The sequence below is a fragment of the Cricetulus griseus genome, chromosome 2 (assembly GCF_003668045.3).
Source record: "Cricetulus griseus strain 17A/GY chromosome 2, alternate assembly CriGri-PICRH-1.0, whole genome shotgun sequence".
Classification (NCBI taxonomy): domain Eukaryota; kingdom Metazoa; phylum Chordata; class Mammalia; order Rodentia; family Cricetidae; genus Cricetulus; species Cricetulus griseus.
The window spans coordinates 316,784,307-316,808,355 of NC_048595.1; the positions used below are offsets into that span (position 1 = coordinate 316,784,307).

The following is a 24,049-nucleotide window of genomic DNA, read 5'->3' on the forward strand; positions in this document are numbered from 1 at the left end:
CCCCGAGGAGAATACCTTTGAATGCAGAGCACTTGATAGGGAAAGTGATTCGGTCCTGGAGATATTACAATCTGCTTCAGTGTTGGTCTCAAAGGAATCCAGTTCATCCCCACTGGGAAGCCCAGTTCTCAAGGAACTCTGGGAGCTCACAGTATAGCAGATGGGGGGCTCAGAACACCCTTCCCCTTCACTGTCGGCAACCAGGGCATCCAGGCTAGAACTAAAGCATGAAATAAATCACTCAGTGAGCAGTCAGACAGATGCTGGGGTTTGTTTCTGTGTTCAGATTCTCTCAATGGTGTGAGATGCAGTGAGCGGCCATATAATTCCTCACTGATACTGCTTTTTATACTTTTCTCCTCTGAATCTCATTTTAAACAAAAATTTATTTATTTTTCCTTTGAGTGTGCACAAGTGGATGTGTGTGTGCATTCGTGTACCACCTGTACACATGTGGAAGTCAGAGAACAATATGCAAGAGTTAGTTCTCTCTTACCACCATATGGAACCTGGAGATCAAATTCAGGTTGTCATGCTTGGTGGCAAGGACCTCTCTCTACCTGCCGAGCCATTTCACCAGCTCTTTAAACAAAATTTCATATGTCCCCCAAATGGATATTCCTACCTGGCAAAGGCCACTTTGTTATGAATATTATTCTAATTAGTCAAAGATGTATTACACTTACTTGTTTATGTTTCAGAATATTACTATAACTTTGTAAAGGTGTGTTATATTTGTTTATGCTACATTTGTTTAACCATATAAGGATATGTGTTTAATTATGCAAAAACATGTTGCATTTGTTTCACCTTGCCTGCTTAAGGCACCTGATTGATCAAATAAAGAGCTGAACGGCCAATAGCTAGGCAGGAGAGGGATAGACAAGGCTGGTGGACAGAGAATAAAAAGGAAGCTTGGGGGAGGAGAGAAGAACGAGAGAATGAGGGACATACCCAGGGAGAGAAGCCAGGCAGACACCAGCCGGGCAGACATAGAGAAGCAGTGAAAGTAAAATACACAGAAGGAACAAAGGTAAATGTCCAGAAGCAAAGCATGGATGGACAGAAACAGGTTAAGTTTAAAAAAAAAAAAAAAAAAAGCTAGCCAGAAAAGATCTAAGCTAAAGCCGAGCATTCAAAACTAAGGAGTCTCTGTGTCATGATTTTGGAATGGTTGGTGGCCTAAAATAAATAGCCTGTTTCACCATTTCAATTACTTTACAAAAGTGGATTTTATGGCTATAATCTCACTATTTTTGTTTTGTAAACATCATCATTACCAGCCCTATATAGCAATCCTTCACATACTGAAAAGGCCAACAAGGTTTGCACAGCAGCCTCTGGGCAATGACACAGGGAAGATGCAGTTGCCACCCCCTCAGTTGGAAAGCTGGGAGGGCAGAGGTGAGCAGAAGAGACTGTCACAAAGAGCTCACCTCAGTGGAACGAGAGTCAGAGGTAAACTTCATGTGAAGCCTCAAGCATGCCAACGTGAGATGATCATTTCCAGAGACTTACTGTAAAGGATTCTGCCTCAGAAGGAAGTAAAGATTCTGCTTGACTGCAACTTTCTCCTCGCATTTAACTTTCATAACCATAGCATCAAAGAACAGAATGTGACTGCCCACTTTCAAGGTTCAGTCACTTATAACATTAACATTTTTAAACCATTCCACCAAGCATCAAGGCCATGGGTAGTCATGGGTGTCCATGGGTGCTCATGGATGCATTATAACATGAGATATATTTGTAGTGTATTTTCTTTGACTGTTTCGGTGCTAGAGAATGAGGTTTTCATCCAACACAACACTGGAAAACCATCTTGTTGGAACTACAAACAATGGAAGTTGACATTCTAAATTATCCATTTTGACTTTTCTTTTTTTAAACATGGGTCATTTAATAGTGGAATATTGACTTCATAAATTACATGACTCTCAGACAGAGTTCTTACTCCTCACTTAGATAAATTTCTAACCCTGACTCATCCCCTGGGCACAGGGGTTGGCAACATGGGGTCCCGCTTCCAAGGTAGACTCTTGTTTCAAGAACTCACTGGGGGTCTTGTCCTTAGCATCAAGAAGAAAAGAGAACTGGAGGCACACTTCTACTTCACTCATTTCAACACCCTCAACATCTTGGAGTCTGTTAGATTCTTTTTGTGAATGAAAAATGAAACTCAGTATGAAGAAAATACTCCTCAAAAATGATACTGGTTTGGAGTTACAGTAAAATAGAGCTATTTCACAGCTCTGGGTGGTTTGCTGACATACTATAAATCTAAGAGGGAAGAATGGGCTCATCCGAGCTTGCTGCCTGTGTTCTCTGCTCTGGTGAAATGCAATCCCACTGGCAGTCTGCAACAACATCCTACTGTAGGTGTGTGGCCTTCTAGTTACAGAACACATTTCTCCATCACTGTGAAGAGACCATGGATGCTCCAATATTACATCATTTTCAGCATTAGAAAACAGTCACTACTCTTTCCCATCTAATTCAAATTAGACTGTGACCCTTCCTTGCTAAGCAATTAGCCTAAGATACTGGTAGCATAGATGGCCTTCTTCAAGGTTGCCCATAGATCCTCGCCTTACAATCATATCCACTAATGGGAGGTGGAGTCAAATCATTGGGATATAATCAGTATTTTCCTTTACAATAATATAAGGTATCAGATTATATTCAATATGCCAGTGCATAAAACTGATTAAATTCTAGAGGATGGGAGTGGTGAAAAGGTGACATTATTAAAAAAAAAAAAAAAAAAAACAGCTATGGATTATGATGGAACAGAAAGGGTCTGAGGTATATAAGTTTCAAAATGAAACAAATGGTTGTTTCCTACCACCTAAGTTTTGTTGCTTAGTATTTTAAAATGGGTGTTTTACACCTTATTTTTTCCTTTATTTTCTCAACAGAGTTTATCGGTGTTAATATAATCATGACATCCTGTAATACTAAATTGTTGTTTGTTTTTTTCAGAGAGTTAATGTCTATACCAAACAGTCAGAGAAGAAAAAGACTCACAAATAAATAAAATACAGAGTGTGAATGTTCTGTGGAAAGAATTCCAGCCATAAGGGCAATGTCTCTGTGACAGCAGTTGCTCTCACAACATACCACTGAGGGAGAGTTACTAGAAAGGCCTGACACCCTTCACCTCCCCTCAGCTCCAGGTGTCATGGGAGGTGACTTGATCTTTGCTAAGCTTCCATGGAGGAAAACAGGGCCTGAAAAGCACCCACATACAGAGTGGAAACTAAGACATCAGCTGACATTCTGGCTGATGTGAAATCTACAGTGTTTTGACTTTTCTGCTACAATGGATCTCCTGCATTCCCAGCTTAAAGGGATCCAGGAGATAGTTATTTTATAATTCCCTGACTATACCTGAGAAAGAATTGTGAAAATGAACTTAACTGCAAGTTATCTGTCCCGAGGCAAATGTTAATCAATTTGTTATTGTCTCCCTAGGGAAAGTAAGCCAACTGTGGCTAAGCCAGCAAACTATGCCCATTACTTTCCTGCTAGGATTACATACTGGTTTGTATGGCATGGTAAACCCACACTTCCCAAAATGGTTAGTGTGCCCCCAAATTCCTCTTTCTTTAGAAGTTCCTGGTCTCCCCTGCTCTTGTTCACTTAATAAATTTCACTATGGCTTATTGTCTATCAGAATATTTACTCCATGGCACCATCCACCAACAGGAGAGAACTTTAGTCAGCTCAAGGCTAAAAAGCCTCCCTTCTACCCATCACCATCCCTGTATTTCTCAAGACTGGTGGAGGGCACAGGAGAGGGCAAGCCTGTGGAAGCAACCTGACAAAGGATGTTTCAGCAGAACAGCTTCTACTCCTCCCAACAATAACTCTCTGTGTGTGTGTGTGTGTGTGTGTGTGTGTGTGTGTGTGTGTGTGTGATGTGTGTGTGTCTGTGATGTGTGTCATGTGTGTGTATATGTGTGTGTGGTGTGTATCTAAGTGTGTGTGTGTGTGTGTGTGTGTGTGTGTGTGTGTGTGTGTGTGTGAAGGCAGGTGGATAGGTAGGTAGATATTTTGATACTGTTGTGTAGCCCAGGCTGACCTTGAACTTGAACTTGCAATCTTCCTACTTCTGCCACCTGAGGGCAGACTTAGTTTTTCTGATATGCTAAAAAGGAAAAGCTCTATCTGTTTTAAGGAAATATCTAACTCTCCCACAACAGGAACATGAAAAAATAGATTTGAAGTTCTGGGAATATTTTCATATAGAGACCAAAATGACCATTTCTACTTTTTCTGCCTTATAGTTCTCAAATGTCCTTAAACAACCCACTTCTTGAGATCTGCAGGGCACTTGACAGACCAAAAGATTCTGCCAGAATGTATTAAATTACACATAGTGGGACTGTATGGAGTCTAGCCTACACCAACGGCTTCTTATCCCCAGCACACAGGTTCAAAGCCCTGAAGACCCTACAATGCAATTGAAAATAACCACTCTTTATCGTCTTCAAATCCAGAAGATAAAACACAAACCCAAAGTTGGGATTTTAGGACTTATGGTCAAAATAATCCTCAATATCAATACAACAGCATGAATGTTCTGTCAAACTCTTAAAAAACTCAGTCTGTAGCTCCATATAAAATACACCAATGAATAGTGTCCACTGACACTGGTCCCTTTCCCATCTCTTCTTGATCAACTATTGCTCTTTTGGATATCTGCACATCTACATGCATGTTAATTTATGGATAAACATTCACAGACACATGTGTATATGCTATGCTCACTTTGATTCATAACTTCACACGTGTAAATGATCTTAGAATCACAGGGTTAGGACATGAGAGAAAAATAGATGAACCCCTATGGAAAGTGGAAACTGGCCTGTTTCCTAAAGAAAATGGACACGTAGACAGACACAGATAGTAGGAACACACACAAATATATGCCATCATGACATGTACAATAGTACTTTTTAAAAATGGTATTTCATGTATACCAGGAAAAACAAAACCAGTCTAGGCAAAATCCATCTAGCTCGCTCTAGCCCACCCCCCTTCTCTCACTAGTTCCAACAACTGTCTTGAATTTAGGGATTTTTTTCCCCTTCCTATTGTCTTCTTTTTATAGTTGGTGCACATACACAATAAACTGTATTATTTTGCATTCTGTAAAAATTAAGTCTGTTTGTAGCTTACTTTTCTCAACTTCATATCTTTGAGATGAACATTATATATACACATTTGTATTTAATCCATTTTCTTGAACTGTACAGTATTTCATGTATACAGTTTAAGACTATGTATAACTACATATCTAGTCCCCAGTTGAGTTATTTCCTACTGTTACAAACCCTAACCTATTGGTCTGCTGGTAAACAATAGTGACAAAACCAAGCCAGGCATTGGTGGTGCACGCCTTTAATCCCAGCACTCAGCAGGCAGAGGCAGGCGGATCTCTGTGAGTTCGGAGGCCAGCCAGGTCTCCAGAGTGAGTGCCAGGATAGGCTCCAAAGCTACACAGAGAAACCCTGTCTCGAAAAATAAACAAACAAACAAAAAGTGACAAAACCATGCAAATAAGTTTCCAAACTTGTTACACAATGCTCTTCTCTCAACTGCCATTGTATCCATGTCACAAACATGGTAAATGTAAGACTTTTCAATTGCTACCAATCTACTAGAACTCAGAGTTGTGGTTTTCCTTTACTGCATTTTCACTGGTTTTCTTAACTGCCTTACTTTCAAATGAATACATACAGGAAATAAAGAGGGGTAACATTTTGAAATAGAAAAATAGTGATGGGGACAATTTTAAAAAAGAAACCTTTCCCCCAAATCCCTGTAGTTTTCCTCCAGAAAGAAGCATCTTACCTTCTTTTCTTGAGATGACCCTGCTCCTTTTCAAATTCATGAAGACCAAAAGGAAGGTTCAAATTAGCAGTGTGAGAAACAGCCAGTGACATGCAAGGCTGCAGGGCTGCAGTATTCGCTGTCCCCTCACTGTCATCACTGAGTGAATGCCCACAGGGACTGGTGTCAGGAGGAAGGATGTGTTTGCAAGCCTGAGGCCCCAGAGTGGACCTCATGGATTCGGGGCTGGTATGGGCAGAGAGTCCCTCTAGGTTTATATAATTGATGTCCAAATCACCAACCTGGATATTGGAAGAGAACATTTTGTCAAACAAAAGCAGGACACAGTGGTTTAATTAAAATCAACAAAACCTCCAGAGTTAAAAAGCAAATCTCCACCATATTTACCTTTTTCTTCTATTTGTGCTTTATGTAACCAGAGAATTCCTTTACGGTAAATTTGTGTTCGTGTGGCCTATCCCATGATCCTGTATCACTATCCCATAATTCTCAAAAGGAGGAAGCATAGCCTGTAAACTAAGCACAATCTGGCTGTCCTTTTCACATTTTATGAGCAACTATGTCAAAATTAGGGGGCACATGTTGTTAAATAACTGAGGAAACACCAAAGAGTACCAGCTTTATTCAAAATATGGTTCATAAGAATTGTCACGGTAGGTACGAAAGTCTGAGTTTCCCTAACAAGCGTCACTAAATGAAGAACAAATCAAACTACATGAAGTGCATTGTATAACTAGAAGATCTTTTAATGTCCAAACCTCAAATTACCTGTAAATAAAACAAGGATTAAAGTCAGCAAGCAACACTATATTCATAGCTGAGCGCCCAGCAGAGAGTAGGAAAGGCCTAGTTCTATCCATTTGCATGCGAATTTCAAGATTCCATTGTTTTGTTTCCCCAATGAGTAGCACTCCATTGTGTAAACGTACCACATTTTCTCTATCCATTCTCCAATGAGGTAACCGAGTCACAAAAAGACAAACATGGTATGTACTCATTCATATGTGGATTTTAGACATAGAGTAAGGACACCACCAGAGAAGCTAGTAAACAAGGAGGACCCTAAGAGAGACATACATGGTCCCCTAGAGAAGGGGAAAGGGACAAGGTCTCCTGAGCAAATTCGGAGCATGGTGGGAGGGAAGAGGGAACTAGGAAAATGAGAAGGGGAGAAGAGGAGGGGTGAGGAAGACATGATGGGGCAGGGAGATTGAATTGGGGGAAGAACAGACGAGAGCAATAAGAGATAATATAATAGAGGGAAACATTATAAGTTTAAAGAGAAATTAAGCACTAGGGAAATGTCTGGAGAGCTACAAAGATGACACCAACTAACAATCTAAGCAACAGAGGAGAGGCTACCTTAAATGCTCTCTCCTGATAATGAGATTGATGACTAATTCATATGCCATCGTATAGCCTTTAACCAGCAGCTGGTGGAAGTAGAAGCAGACACCCACAGCTAAACCTTGAACTGAACTGAAATCCAGATGCAGAGAAGGAGGAGTGATGAACATAGGGGTTCATACCAGGCTGATGAAACCCACAGAAACACCTGACTTGAACAAGGGAGAGCTCTTGGTCCCCAGACTGATAGCTGGGAAACCAGCATGGGACTGATCCAGATCCCCTAAATGTGGCTGTCAGTGAGGAGACCTTGGAAATCTATCAGGCCCCTTGTAGTGGATCAGTACTTTCCCTAGCATAGGAAAGGACACTCGGAGCCCTCCCCACATGGAGGGATACTCCCTGAGCCTAGATACAAGGGGGTTTGGCCTAGGCCCTATACCAAAGGATATGACAGACTTTGAAGACCCCCTACAGAAGGCCTCACCCTCAATGGGAAGCAGAAAGAATATGGGATAGGTAGGGTATTAGTTGGGGGGCAGGGGAGGAGGAGAGGGAGAGGAACCTGGGATTAACATATAAAATAATCTTCCTTCTAATTAAAATAAACAAAAAAAGAGACAGAAACAAGTGGGGAAAGAGGAGAAATCAGAGGGGAGCCTGAAACTTACCTACATTCATTGGCAGACAGAACGCCACATTGCACACATGGAAAAGAGCCCCGGATGATCAAAACACTTGCTCTGAGACAGGGCGTTTCATGTGCTTGTGAATTAGGTGTGGTTGTCTAATGGCATCATTTCTCAGGAACAGACAAGGAAAAGGAAGAGAGAAACACCCCTGTAGAGAGGACTGTAGGCCGGAGGAGGAGCTCCATAGTAGAAAACACCCTAGCAAATGCAAAGCCCTGGATTCGATTCCCAGCACCAAAGAGTAAAGGGATAAATGGGGAGGGAAAGTCAGAGTGAGTGGGATTATTAGGGTCCTAGATTATCAACAATCATCTTAGTAATTTACTACAACAAAACCCAATAGAAATGCTCCAGGCAGTAAATGAGACTCTGAGAGTAACAGGAAGGGCCATGATAATACCTCAGTTGGTAAAGTACTGAGGACATGAATTGGAATACCCAGAACCCATAGCCAAGCCAGGCATGGTGGTGCATATCTGTGAACCCAACAGTGGGAGGAAATAGACCAAGGATGCCTATAGCTTGCTGGTCAACCAGTCTAGCTGATCTTGCCTTACTGTACAAATTCGTGGACCCTTTACTATGTTTATTGAATTGGGCTGTCTGTATTCTCTTTTTCTTGTTTGTTTCATATTATCAAAGCAGCATTTCTCTCACCTAAAGTAGCCATAAACAAAAATTATACCCGAATTTCATCTTTGAGGCTTCTCCCCAATTTTTAGTGCATTTTTTGGACATGGTAATGACAGTTTCTCCACACAAAGTTAAAGCATTTTGGAGTAAATCAAAGTAGAATCAATAATATGCCCAGTGAGGCTCAGAACAAGATGAAATAAAGACCCAAAAGGCCCACTGGAATTATGGAGGTACTGTAATAAAATAAAAAAACCTCATTAAAACAAGAAATATCTGTATACAGAAAACTATGACACCAATGAAATAATTTGAAAAAGACACAGAGAAATGTAAAGATAACCTTGTGCTCACATATAGAAAGAACTGGTGTCCTCTGACCTCCACATATGCAGATATGGACTCACACACACACACACACACACACACATACACACATACACACACCACACACACACACACACACACACACACATATCACACACACACACACACACACACACACACACACACACACACACACACACAACACACACACACACACACACACACACACACACACCACACACACACACACACACACACACACACACACACACACACATACACACACACACACACACACACACACACACCACACATACACACACACACACACACACACACACACACACACACACACACACAGCAATAGCAATCCATTTTTAAATGAACAAAGGGCCTAAACATACAATTTTCAAAAAAAGACTCCCTAATGGGTACCATGCATATAAAAAGATGTCTACTAACACCAGTGCAAGACAAACCCACAGCCAAGTGCCATGTTATAGCTGTCATTAGAAAGCAGCAGAAGAGAGTTAGCCAGGGAGTAGAGAAGGGAGCCCTGGCACACTGTGGATGGAGGCTGTAAATTAGCACAGCCATCATTGAAAACAGCAGAGATTCCTTAAGAAAAAGAAAAACCTCAAGATACAATAACCATACAATCCAGAGACCCCATTCTGGGTATAAATCCAGGGAAATACAGTCACTCTCCTCGAGAACTGTCTATACTCCCACGTGTTAATCACAGTTTCACAATGTATATGAATATATACATCACCTTGTATATTTCAGTGCATATTATATTTGTCAACTATCCCCCAAAGGGCTAGAAAATAAATATTATATACTATCACAAATATAATAAGCCTTACATGTAAATACACAAAAGCTTAAAAATGACTGATTGAAGAACAGAACCAAAGCTAAGCAGAGCTGATGCAGCTAAGCTCTGCTTTGAGCTTGAGCCCACATGTCTCTACCTTGGGGAAGGAGTGGAGAAATTCTCCATGTTCCAGTTTTCCCATGAGAGGACACTGTTCTGTTTGCACATCAAAGTTCCTTAATCTCAGTACTCATCAGCTGCCATGTTACAAGGATGAGAGACCATCATGTGACCACATCAGATGGGCAGGGACCAGGTATTATCTACCTACTCATTACTGCCTGCTACCTTTAAATATATACTCTCTCTCTTTCTCCCTCTCCCTCTCTTTTGCCCTCTCCCTCTCCCTCTTCCCCTCCCCCCCTCTCACACACACACTCATTCGGGGTGGGAGGAAGAAGCACTCATTGAAAAGCTATGTGAATGATACTGGCCACTTATTGCCATTTCTTGTTTGGCTCCATCAAAGAGCTTTCTCATTCCTCCTGGCTACACTCAAGATCCCTCCATTCCAGTGCTTCTTGGTGGAGGAAGGTATTCTGTGTCCCAAGGAAGACTCCAAGTTAAAGCCTGGGGGTGGGGCTTAAGCTAGAATTCTCAAATGATCACAAGAGAGCTCAATCTCTCTGTGTGTCTCTCTGTCTGTCTCTCTGCCTCTGTCGCTGTCTCTGTCCCCCCCCCCATTTTGGAAAGGGGATCATATACTCCTGATCACTTCAGCATGCCTTACCTGATCAATCACCATACAGTTAGCATAGACCTCATCACCCCCATTCAGCATGTCTGAGAGCTGGCCGGCAGGGAGAGACGTTGGGGCATGCTTGGATTTTTTAAGACCATCAAAGGAGTGATCTAGAAGAAATGAGCAGGATTGAAAAATTAACAAGTGTGAGCAATTCCTCTTACAACCAAGCCTTGCCTTCTTAATCAAACAAAAAACAACAAAATGCATTTTAACCTGGTATTTTTTGTCTTCATACCTTAAGAGTTACAATGCAAGAAGTACTTTCTCTTCTATATCTAAATCTTCTCCTTTATCTCAAACTTTAATAGTTCTAGACAGATAACAGTATTAGCCTACTGAAGTATAGATTCCCCCTCATGGGAGACCTTTAAGTTCTCACACATTAAAACCAACTCCATTTCCTTTACTAACAACGTAGAAGCATTAGTTAGTATCATACTTCTCAAGTATATGACAGTTCAAACTGGATGAGTTACTAATGATCCAAAGACAGCACAAAGCCCAGAAGTGGTGACTCTGGATCATCTACAAACCCTCTTTCATTTTGAATAACAGAAATGGCTTTTGCTTCCATGGTCTCAGATTTGCTTCAAATAGTAAACGTTGCTTTGAGTGGGGGTCCTGGAGAGTTGACATGCTACTGTATTTGCAGAGAGCACACAGTTGAAGGCAATAAAACCTGTGCAAGCCAGAAGCCTGGCTTCCTGTGCCCGGTCTGTTTATTCAATCTCCAGACACCTCTGGAGTCTCCCCATGTGTTAAAGCAGAGTAACACCACTCTCTTCTTTGCATGCTTATGGCAATGAAATCTGTCTGAATACCTACAGCAGTTGACAGTAAGTGCTCCATTAATATGATATGTTACTGTTATTAATGTTTGCTGTCATTATTAAGATCTTCAATTATGACCAGCATGAAGTACATGGATAATAATACTACCATAGTATTGTATCTGCAAGTGACTTTAATGGGATAGATTCATGGTATAGCCACACACAGTGTTACCTAGCAAGTTTTCTTGAATGGATACAAAAGGGAATGAAATGAGCTGCGTGTGGTAGCACACACCTTCAAACCCAGCAAGGAAGCAGACATGGGTGGATCCCTGTGAGTTTGAGACCAGCCTGGTCGAGGTAGCAAGTTCTAGGCCAGCCAGGCCTATAGAATAAGATCCTGTTTTAAAAACAAAACAAGGGACAGTACTGTCCCAAGGCCATTAGAATTGGTATGCAACCCACTGTCTGTCTTAGCTCTATCACAGGTAAAATCACACTGCGAATCATGGCTCATAATTATTGGGTTGATGTTCTTTGTTTGAAAATTCTGTTTTTCCACAGAAAATTCTGGAGGACATAAAAGATATAAAGACATATGAATTGAACAAACCAAATGGCCCTGGCTTCAGATTACAAATCTAGATCTACTTTCCTCCAAAGAACACTAAAATTAAGGAAAATGTTTTCTTATGATGATAATTGGTTATTTTATTAATTTATTTAACTAGCTAGCAATGAGATACACACAAAGCCCACAGGCAACTTCACAAGTATGACCTTAATGATCAATGGCTATACACACATTCATTTTAATTACGCAGAAGAGGTTCCACTAGTTATAATTCAAGGATGCAACAAAACACTCTCAATGTTCTGCTCATTTGTCATTCTGGAGAATGTTTGAAAGCAGTCACAAATAATACAGCATGGCCTTGTGGCATGCTGGGCTTTTCTACAGTGTTTTGCTTTTACAGACATGAAACACCTGGCACTTTTGCCATCACACTTAGAGGCCATTCATCTTCCTTCTGATGACTGTCCTATTAAAGCTTCATTCATAGCTGGATTAACTTAAGAAGACAATGAGCAATGAATAGATTTAATTTTAAAGATACAGAATCAAGTGAAATCCCACCCCAAGTTGAGGGGCTTCGATGAATGTACTGCTGTTACCAACAGCTTGAATATTTTTTTTTTCTGTGTGCATGTGTACACACACATGTAAGTGCCTGGGGAGGTGGGAGGAGGCCTAAGAAGGGCATCAGATCCCCTGGGGCTGGAGTCACAGGTGGAGTGAGACTCCAGATGAGGGTGCTGGAACCAAACTCTGCTCCTCTGAAAGAGCAAGTGCTTCTAACAGGCATCTTTCCGGTCCCTAGGACCTTGTTCTTAATGACCAAGAGCACTATGTTCAGAACTACAACCACTTGCTCCAGTGATGAACAGGACCCGAAATACCTGCTGTTCTCCAGCACACAGGTAGAATGTACTTTGTCCATTATAAACCCGTGCCCCACCTGCCATGTTAGGGTCTGTATGAAGACTGTGTTCACGGCACAAGATCAACTACAAGAGGGCCGAGGATGGAGACTTAGAGTCTAATTTTTTTCTGAATTATTAATTTGATTAGGTCTTATGACTGAGTTACAAAGGCAGGGCTATGAATTATCCCTTAGCAATAATTAAAATATTTGAAGCCCTGAAATTCATTTTCTTCTTATGCATTTGGTTCACAAATGGATTTTATGGCAAATCTAACTCAAACTTATGTAAGGTCTTTATTTCCCCCACTTAAGGTCAATATTCAGACATTTACCACAGAGACACTGCTAGTCTAGATGACTATGGTGCCCCAGTGTCTTCTATAAGAGTCACAACTCACAAAGTGCTAGCCCCATGCCAAAAGACAATTCCAAAATACAACCAATTCCAGACTTATGAAGTGGAGACTGTGAGTCTCCACAATACTATCCACAAGTGATATTGGACCAAAATATCCCAAAGCTCTGCCATTCCTCTCTTTTTATTCTTTTTATTTTTATTTAATTTTTTTCCATTTTCCATACTAACCCCAGTCCCTCCTCCCTCCCCTTGTCCAACCCCCACTTCTTCCCTTCTCACTGCCCCCCATCCACTCCTCAGAGGAGGTAAGGCTTTTCTTGGGAGTCAACAAAGTCTGGCATATCAAGCTGAGGTAGGACCAAGCCCCTCTTCCCTGTATCAAGACTGAGCAAGGTATGGGGGAATGCCATTCCTCTCTTAATTTCCACTTTTTCTATAGCAACACAACATCTACATTGCATGTTTTTTAGTATTTTCATCATAAGCCCATGCTTTTTTTTTTTCTTTAAACGATGTTGTTTTCAAAGAAATACCTTATTCCCAGCATAAACAGAAAGCCAGTCTTCCATGACAAAAGTAGAAAGGAATGGAAAAACTAAAGGCTACAGAAGTGAAGCAATACAGTAAATTCCAAGTGTAGCTACCTCTACAAGCTGGGAGCCTGCCTGCACTCTCTGTTAAGAATACATGGAGATTCTGATGGACTCAAGAAGCACTAACGATGTGATGCGTCCAACTGAAAATTTCTAACAATGGACAGAACAAGAGAGCCCAGTTGTCAATGGAGATAGCACAGTCAGTAAATTACTTGCCACACAAGCTTTAAGATCAAAGTTTAATTTCCAGAACCCATGTGGGGAAGGAGGAAAAGATGTGCATGGTGACACACGCTTGTAATCCCAGTGCTGGGGAAGTGGACACATCCCTAGAGCTTGCTAAACAGCCAACCAAGCCACTTGATGATCACCATGCCAATGAGTTCTCTCTCAAGTAAAAAAAGGCAGCCAGCACAGGACAATGATGTTGTACTCTGGATTCTACAAATTCATGACACACACACACACACACACACACACACACACACACACACACACACACACACACACACACACACACACACACACACACACACACACACACACACACAGCCAGTTTAAAAGAAATACCAAATTACTATAAGTTGACTATGAAATGTCCCTTATGAGCTCATATGTTTGAACACTTGGTCCCCACCTAGAGGTACTGTTCTAAGAAGCTGTGGGGCCTGGCTGAAGACACTGACAGGCAGTGAAGGTTGTCCCCATGAGAGAAGTCACAGCTACAAGCTCCCATCCACACAGACTAAGCCTCTTCTACCATATCTTCCCTCCCACACAACTGTGACCCAAATAAATCTCCTTCCCATAAAATACTACTGTCACGCTTCTTGTAACACTGAGAGGAGAAGCTTGAAACCTACCTGACTGTGTAGCTAGGTGTGAGTAGCTCAGTGTGGGAGTGACCTGGTATGACCCAGTAAGAAGCTAACCACCTCCAAGACAGCTACTTCCAGATCTTGTCATGGCTCTGTCACCCCAAGGACAGAGTCTCTCCAGATCCCAGGGTTGGGTTTTGATATTTATGTGTAGTGTTGATTTTTAAAAATAACTTTGGGCAAGTCAAGTGGTTCAGTAGGTAAAAGAGCAAGCCTGATGAGTTCCATCCCTAGAACCCATGTGGAGTAGGAGAGAACTGACTCCATAAAGTTGTCCTCTGACTTACACACACACATACACACACACACACACACACACACACACACACACACACTAAAACAAACAAACAATGTCACTCTTAACTATAACTTCACATGTTTAAAAATAACCCAAGTCTATCATGGCAGCAGACTCCTATAATCCCAACACTTAGGTAGAGCCAAGAAGATCAGGAGTTCATGGTCACCCTTGGCTAGACAACAAGTTTAAGGCCAGCCTGGGCTACATGAGACCCAGTCTCATAAAAGCAAAACAAAACAACAACTAAACCCAAGGCAACTGGAACACACTAAAAATTGAATGTGCTGCATAAAAAACAGTGTAAAATGCTACCTTTATCTCACTTCCAATAGGATTTCTCTCCCATGACTCAAGAACGAAAAACATCTAAACCCTAGGGATTATAGCTGCATAGGGGAATCCATTAGAGATGGCTCATCCCCAGAACATCGGGGGCAGTTCAGGAATGAGAGGATGTGACAAGACAGAGTGGATGTGGGCCAGCTTCTTCGCAGGGATCCTACAGGAGCAACAGCTGCTCAGGGGACCCCCAGTCTTCCCTCAGTTACTATGCTCGCTACTGGTAGCTCCACCAGAGCTCTCTAAGTCACAGATTCCCATCAGTACTTCCTAGCTATGCTGGATGCTCTAGAGACAGAAGACAACAAGGGAGATATTTTTGTCCTGGGAAGAGGGCCCTTTGGCACTAAGAAGAGAGGGAGGAGGTGGCTGAAGTGTCTCCCTTCTCTCAGAGATGCTACAAGTCTGGCAAGGGAGTGGTTACCAACATAGAGCAGCCTGGATGTCTTCAAGCTGACTTCTGATGAAAGCCAGCTTGCCTTCTGGAAGGCCAGGCCTGGTAGCTAAAGGAAAGTGTAGCCTACTTGCCTAGTTATGCAAGAGAAACACACCCAGACATAAACAAACCTGTGGCCAGCTTCCTGCAAAGCTGCTGCCTGGCCTGCTCTTACCCACTCCCTGCCAAGCTCTCACCACAAAAGCTAGGTAGGGCTTTGCAGTTCAGAAGTTTCTTGACCATGGTTAGGCAAATTAGTCTCATTCATTCACTCCTTCCTTCCTTTCTTCCTGCAATGTGCTTTGTCTTAAACACATAACTAGGCGTTGGGGGGTGGTTAGCTCAGTGGTAGAGCACTTGCCTAGCAGGCACAAGGCCCTGGGTTCTGTCCTCCAATCCAGAAAAAAAAAAGGCAAAATAACAAAAACATAGAACTATATGAACATAGGAGGATTTATTGAGAATAACTAGCCATGGTATACTAGCTAAGCCTGGCTGCAGAATTCAGTGTGAGGCAGCCTCTGACACAGTGATCACCACTGTAAGCATCAGCAGGACCCTCCTAGGACAGCTTTTGTCTTATCCACTGGGACCTACAGCAGCATTTTTCTCAGTCACCCACTCCATGCTACTTTATCATCTCATTGCCTTCCAAGAACATAAGTCCTATAAGAAAAGTGACTTTGGACATTTTGTTCTCTTTGTCCCCAGTGCCAAGAAGCAGGCCAGGCCATACTCAATATGGAATCAAGTAACTGTGGAAATATGGAATAATTTCATCTCAAGAAAAATAAACTTGTACCAGGAACAATTAAAAGAATACTCTTGGGGAGCTGAAGTGTCTTCTTGGCTTCTGGAAGCTTCCTTGGCTTCCTCCTAGCTTTTATGCTCTGCTCCAGAACTTTCTTCTTTCTCCCACTCATTTCAACTCTTTTCCCAACATTCACCACGAACCTGCTAGTTGTATGACGCGCTGGGCCCAGCCCAGGCCTTTCTGCTTCTCTGACCTTTGCAAACATCCTCCAGGCACAGTCATTACTGTCACCTGCCAAGTCTCAGCAGGGCCAACAGGCTTTCCTTCCCAAGCATCTACCACACTCCAGAGAAGTTTATAATTTCACTTCTCCAGATAGAGGTAACTTCCTGGTTGGGTGTGACCAATAAACCAAGCAAATGGAACAATACAGACCCTATACAGGGCTTCCTTTGCCTGTGGTATCAATAGCCCGAGAATAGTACTATCTAACCATTTAAACACTTAAAACATCCGGAGTTGGTCATGGTGACACAAGGCTGTAATAAAAGCACTCAGGAGGCTGAGGCAGGAGGACTGTGAGTGTAAAGCCAGTTTAGATTACACAATGAGATTCTGCCTCAAAAAACTAATAGAACCGACTACCAGTGCTTACTACCTTCTGCAGAATAAGGGGCCATCAGGCAACCTTGTAAATGAAGGAACACAGGGAAAGATGAGAACGAGGCAATGAACAGGAAGGTATAAAATGTGAGCATCACCTCCAGCACACTTGTTCCACACCACACTGACACTGAACAGCTATGACAACGACATACATTGTCCTTATTACAAACCAGACACCTGTGACTCTATTCAATCATCTGATCTCTAAACAGCAGGGGCAAAGAAACCAAGGTGTCATTCAAGGCCACCCAAGATAACCAATAACCGACAAGCACTTTACTGTACCACTGGGGTTACTGAATGTTCTATTTTGAAACAAAGCAAGAGGTTAAGGTTTGCTGAGATTAATGTTAGATTAATATTCCTAATATTGGTGGATATATCATAGTGGACATTCCACAGACATACTGAATGCATTATAAACACCTGACCTTGTGAAAGGAAGGGTTTAGTAGTAGAGTGATTTTCTTGTTTTTCAAAAAATGTTGCTATCAGATCCATAAAAACTGACATATGCTCAAATATTTCACAAAATTACTTTAGAAATGTAGGCACAGCTCCAATCTAGTCTGGCAGACAATTCTGAACTGCCCTTTCTCTGTGTGTGTGTGTGTGTGTGTGTGTGTGTGTGTGTGTGTGTGTAAGTTTGGATGAATTAGCTATAATCATTTTTATTATGCTTACAGGAATGAGCTGTCAAGAAATAATATGTTATTTTTCTCTTCACAAATTAATGTCTCTGAAAATATAATACAGCACACATCTGGATTATATGTTTACAGTTTTACAATATACAAGTAGGAAATTTTGAAATTTCCATCAGCTTTGTAACACACAAATTACTATTAATACAATTTACATAGCACATACACTAAAAATTAAAGAAAATGGTATTTGAACAATGTCTGGTATTTTCCCATTAGGAAGTCTCATTAATATGTTACAGTGGGACTTATCCCTGGTTGTGTTTGCCTGCTTCCTGGGTCCCCTGTGTGTAAGTTCTCCTGGTAACTTGCTGCCAGGATATGCCAGTGTGAGCCTGGCTGATAAAACATGCAGATAACAGCAGTTGTATAATTTCATTTTGTTTTAACAGCATAATGTTCAAAATACTCAGGAGAAAGAGCTGGAAAGGAAAGCCAAGACACCAACAGATAACTGTCATGAGTATATTGTGTTTTCACTTTTAAATTTTTATAACCTACGATTTCTAGATTGTCAAGAATAACATCTTTACATATAAAACAAGAGAGGGGGAAAAGCCCATTTCTCTTGCAATGTGTCTTTTGTTTATCAGTAAGCCACCTATATCAGGTAGTGGTTGCACAAATGTTTATCTGCAAATGTTTCCCTTAAGAGTGCACAGGGCTGTTTTGACCACCTGTCATCTGTATTCTCCACAACGGCATGAGTATTAGCATATTGATTTTTCTAGTTATTTTATTTTCTGTTGTTTAAATTTATACTTGACAAATGTCCATATTTCATGTAAAAATTTAAAGCATCGCACAAGCTGACCACCCTCTTCCATAGCCCTACTACTTCCGTCTACCCCATATCTTCCAAAAAAAAAAAAAAAATCTCTCACACATTCATGTCAAGAAATGTGAGGTGGGCTGGGGGAGTGGCTCAGACACAATGCACAAAACCCTGGATTACATCCCAGAGCTACCAGATAAAAGGGGGTGGAATAAAGTTCAGATAGAAGGAGAAAGGTTAGTGGTAACCTATCCGGATGTGTGAGGGTTTGAACTACAATGGCACAAATCCAATGATGATGAAAACACACCCTCTCCTTTGTCTCTGTTTCCCAACTTGAGGGACCTTTGTGATGTTCTGGAATGCTCAAACCCTCACACTGATCCCACTGCCGTCCAGAAGAAAGTAGACAGATGCCCTCACAGTGAGAGTGACCATTCCCTGAAAAACGGTGCTACTCTCCTTAGCCATTCCTCTTCAAGACTTTCTGTGGACTTTGCTGCCATTAGTCTTGGCATGGACTATCTCACCTCAAGCTCTTCTGAGCTGGACCTGTGGCTACACAGAAAATTATCCAGATTCCAAAAAGATCTCCAGCCCAGGAATTTCCTGTGGGTTGGATAGAAGTTAGGTTACTAGTAGACCTCAGTCTGTACCAAGAGAAGTCCAACAGAGAAACCAGGAAACCTCTGACCATCATTCCAGAGCATTCGATGTCCTCAGAACTTGTCTAGCCTCCTGGGATCTTGACTCACTGCCTAGCCCTGCTACCAGGAGTGATGGCTACACACAGAAGCCAGTAGTCTCCCGAGGTGAAAGGTCAAACCCTCCTGTCCATGCTCAGTTAAACTTGATTCTGTTACATCAGATCTTTAGCAAAGTCCTTTCTGCTGTTTGAAAGATTCAACAGCCATAATTAATGAATGAGAAACCAGTCCCCCACCCTGCCTCCATCATCCCCCAAAATAAAGAGGCAAGTGAGGGGCAGGGAGAAAGAGCAATCTTGAAAGCAACCATTTCCCCCAAAACCTTTCCTCACCCTCATTACTAATTATAGCAGCACAAAGTGGCCTTCCAAAGCACATGTTTACATTTGAACAGACTCTCAAGTGTGTAAGTAATATGTTTCTGCTCTCATTGCTACCAAGCAGTCAAGTAGATATTGTGTTGGTGTGTGGACTTTGGTGTGATTAGATTCAGTCAACAATCCCTTTCCTTCTTGGTGAAACCCTCTAAGGCCTGAAGCAAATAAACATAAAGGCAACATTGGCAAGCTGCAGAGGAAACTAAAGCATGACACAAGCCCCAAGAGAGAACTGAAGGCCACAAAAAGAGTTCTCTGGTTTTTTTCAAAGCCACTTCAAGTAATTCTAGAAACATTAACAAATGGATAAGAAAGATGTCCCCACATGTCATCATCCTGGGGACTCAATGAATAATTCAAACTCTTCATAGGGAAAGGCAGTGGCACACAGACATGATTTTGTTCATTTCTAATGCTGCAAAGACTTTCAACTCCCTAGGACTCATCTTGCTTTCACTCCTAGATGCCATCAAACGTTATTGAGTCCTACCAGGGGCAAAGCACTACATTAGCACAATAGAGAATGATTCTAGGACATATAATAAAGTCACTTATTTCTTAAGTGTCTTCAATAAGAACATTTTGAATGAAATTAATGAGTGGGTAAATGAATGAATGAACAAGTAGGTGAATGAGTGAGTGACTAATGAAAGCTAAGTGCTGCCTGGCATTCCTCAAGTCATTCCAGGCTTCTTCTGGTTGAGAAACACGACTGAACTCCTGAATCCTACTCTGTTGTCATGGGGAAATTCTGGGCAGATAAATATGAAAGAGAGCTGGATATGGGATTTGTCTGTGATTAAGGCTCTCTACTGTGAGGATAATGGAGACTAAAGGCACAAGTAAGGGGTCTCTCTGCCTGGGCCAAGCAGTGTGAGATAGGTGGTGTGCACTCTGAGAATGGATGGTGTTTTTATTTGTTTGTTTCATTCAGATCATCTGCATCCTGAGAAAATGAGGTGCATGCACACAAAATCACACAGCAGTGCCAGCCTTGTATTCCCCAGGTTCCTCCCAGTTGTCTCCATGTGAGAAAGGCATTCTGAGATCCCAAACACCCCAGAGAGAGCATATTTGGCTAACCATCATTTCCCACCACCGTGCAAAAGAAGATGTATGGTAAATGCTCCTGGAGAGAGCAGCTGGGACAGCATCCAAGGACAGAGACCACTAAGGGTCATATGAGAGTCAAGGGAAAGCCAAGTCAATGGAAGTCCAGGAGGAGAATCACCAAGCCCTGCTGACACCAGGGGATGACCCCAGAAGAAGACCTTGGTCATAAGTGCCAAAGTCAAGAAGTCACGTTTCTGAGAAGAGGCTAGGTCAGTCCAGTAAGACCCAGATAGCACTGCAGATTCAAGAACCAGGCTCCTCCTACCACCAGCTGCCCTCCTCTCTCACCAGAAGGCCATTAAATACTAACAGGGAATGGGTGAGTTGGCAAGAGAAATCTAAGATACCAAATTATCCAATGATACCAGCAGTTGCTGAAAGTGACTTTATATTAATATATCAAACCAATTTTCCATATGTTCTTTCTCCTCCCCATCCCACTGTCTGTACAGTATACTTTGTGGAAATAAGGTGATTATAGACAAAAATAAATAGTAAATAAATCAATGTTTACTGCTTGCATTCCATGATCCAACACTGGAGATGTGAAATGCATAGGACAACCCCCACCTTTCAGGAACCTTACAGTAAAGATATCAAATGCCGGCTGTGATAGAGAAAGAGAGGGCTGTGAGAAGAACTCAGGCCAAGCAGAATGGTACCTGAGATAGAATGCTGGCCTCTGATGGCAGGCAAGCAAGAGCTGGGAGAGGGTCTTTGAGCTACATCTTGAAGGAAAAGTCAGAGGTTTCCAATTTGTGAGAAGACATATTCGCCAAACTTTGCTAAAATAAAAATATAAGGGGATGGGGGAGACCACAAGGGTAATTCACAGAACTGAATGAATTTAATAGCCAAAGCTTGAGTAGGGAAGCACTACTCAAGAGACTAGGGCAGAGACGTGGAACCCCCCAGGACCTTGTCATTGGCTTCTTCTTGCATCCCTCTGACTACAGGCTAGTTTTCTATTGCTAATGACTTCGCCACCAACCTTTCCAGAGAAGCCACCCAAGAAGAAAGGCATTTCCCTCCAAACTCCTGTTTGAGACATCCCAAGGAAGGATTCTGATTGGCTATGTCTGGGTGATGTGCCCACCGTGGGCCTGTTATTACTAGGCCTATTACTCTGGTTGGTCTCATCTGGGTGACATCCCCATCTCAGTGTATCTCGGAAGGCACACTCTCACATGAATGCTCTTCAGCAAAGGGGAAGGCACCAAGCGGACAGATACAGATAAGCACACAGGCCAGGGAAATGCTCCGTGTTACACAACATTTCCATATCCCCATGAATCTGCAGTCCACACAGCCGGGCCCTTTTCCATCACTTTGTTCTGCTCCGTGTGGATCTGACTCTGCACATCTGCTTTGAGGGACCACCCTGCCTGTTCAAGCCCCATTAGTTCACCACAGGCTGCTGAGTGCCTGCCATTCCTTCCTTCACCATGCCTTCCACCTTACCTTCCTACAGCTTTTCAATTTTTGTTTTGTTTTGGTTCAGGGCTGGGGAATGAACAAGCACATGTCTTACATATGCTAGGCAAGCACCACCACCACCAGCACCACCAGCACCACCAGCACCACCAGCACCACAAGCACCCCATCCCCTGCCCCACTGAACTACATTTCCAGCCAGTATGCCTCCTCTTTGCCATGAAATTCAACAGTAAGTTGTTCCAGTCTCTCCTGTGAGACTTGGGGAGAAGTCCCCCAAACATGGAGACAATAAATTGTAATACTGTTTCCTTTCCCCTACAGAGATGGGGGCCACTTTCAAAAACTGTGGCTAAGTATTGGTTCAGTTAAGAGGATTACTGTTAGCTGTATTAGCTATGTTGTCTGTCTCTCCGTGACAGAGAGACGCTTCTGGGCAGAGTCTGGCATTGAAACTGCTCTCTGTGAAACTAAGCTCATTGAGAGCAAAGACACCTTAGTGAGTTATTTCATCTTAAGGGAAAGATTTGTCTTTTTTAAAAAATTATTTGTTTTTATTTTTTGTCCATTGGTGTTTGGCCTGCATGTATGTCTGTGTGAGGGTGTCAGATCTTGGAGTTTCAGACAACTGTTAGCTGTCATGTGGTTGCTAAGAATTGAACCCAAATCTTCTGCAAGAGTAGTCAGTGCTCTTAACCTCTAAGCCCACAAGATTTGACTTCTTAGGGCTTTCTGAAGCAACCTATTGACTTCATTCCCTTCTAACTTTCTAGACTAAAACACACACACACACACACACACACACACACACACACACACACACACACACACACACGTCTATTCTATGAAACTTCATGAAAAGGAGGAAAGCTCATGAAGCTAAAGTTATTTGCCTTTAACAATTATCACTAAACTTCTGGAATGTCTTCATACTTCTAAATGCAAATCAAGAGTTACTTTTCAGATCAGATACCTGTCCTTCAAATATTAAATGAGCTCATTCCAAAACCAAACAAGGCAAGCATCGTGTCGCATGTCTGTAGTCCTACTACTGGGGAAGCTGAGACAGAAGAATGATTTGAGCCCCAGAATTCAAGACCAAACTGAGCAACACAGCAAGACCCCAGCACAGAAGGAAAACAGAACACCACCATCTCTACTCCTGGCATACTTCATCATTCTGTCCATAGCTCTCTCCATCTAGAAGACAGTGGGTTTCCTAGCATGCTCACCCTGTGGTGGGTTGAATAAGAATGATCCCCATAGACTCATATTTGAATGCTTAGTCAGTAGCATTAAGAGGTATGGCCTTGCTGGAGTAGGTGTGGCCTTGTTGGAAGAAGTATGTCACTGGAGGGCTTTGGGGTTTCAAATGCCTAAGCCAGTCCCAGAGTCTCTCTCTCTTCCTGCTGACTGCTGATCCAGATGCAGAACTCTCAGTTCCTTCTCCAGCACCATGTCTCCCTATGTGCTGCTATGCTTCCCACCATGATGATAACGAACCCAAGTCTCTGAACCTGTAAGCCAGCTCCAATTAAATGTTTTCCTTTAAAAGAGTTGCTGTAGTCATGGTGTTTCTTCACAGCAATAGAAATGCTAAGATACACTCTATCATGATTTCAATTTTCCTATTTCCAAGTCCCTATCCATCAGTCTCCAGACCCAAACCATGGGTGTGGTGCAAGGACCATGCCTAGGGAGGGGGGGATAAAGCCTAACAATAGTTCTTACATACAGAACCTCTAAAGCTGTCCCTGCTACCTCTCTTCCTAGACAAAAGTTCACAAAGGGGAGGGATGAGCTGAAGTGGTGAGATACAATGGCACCTTTCCACCCATGGTGGCAAGTCCTTGAAGTCCTCCATCCAT

General features: G+C 42.2%; 1 protein-coding gene across 5 annotated transcripts in view; it reads right to left on the reverse strand.

Annotated features, from left to right (window-relative positions):
* Positions 1-24,049, reverse strand: part of Arhgef28 (Rho guanine nucleotide exchange factor 28) — a 312,963-nt gene that overhangs the window by 93,130 nt on the left and 195,784 nt on the right. For all 5 annotated transcript variants that reach the window (XM_027401663.2, XM_027401659.2, XM_027401660.2 and 2 more), the window contains 3 exons: positions 10,469-10,590; positions 5,860-6,140; positions 16-220 (listed from right to left, as the gene is read on the reverse strand). In XM_027401663.2, the coding sequence (XP_027257464.1) occupies positions 16-220; positions 5,860-6,140; positions 10,469-10,590 (608 nt within the window). The remainder of the gene's footprint in view (positions 1-15; positions 221-5,859; positions 6,141-10,468; positions 10,591-24,049) is intronic.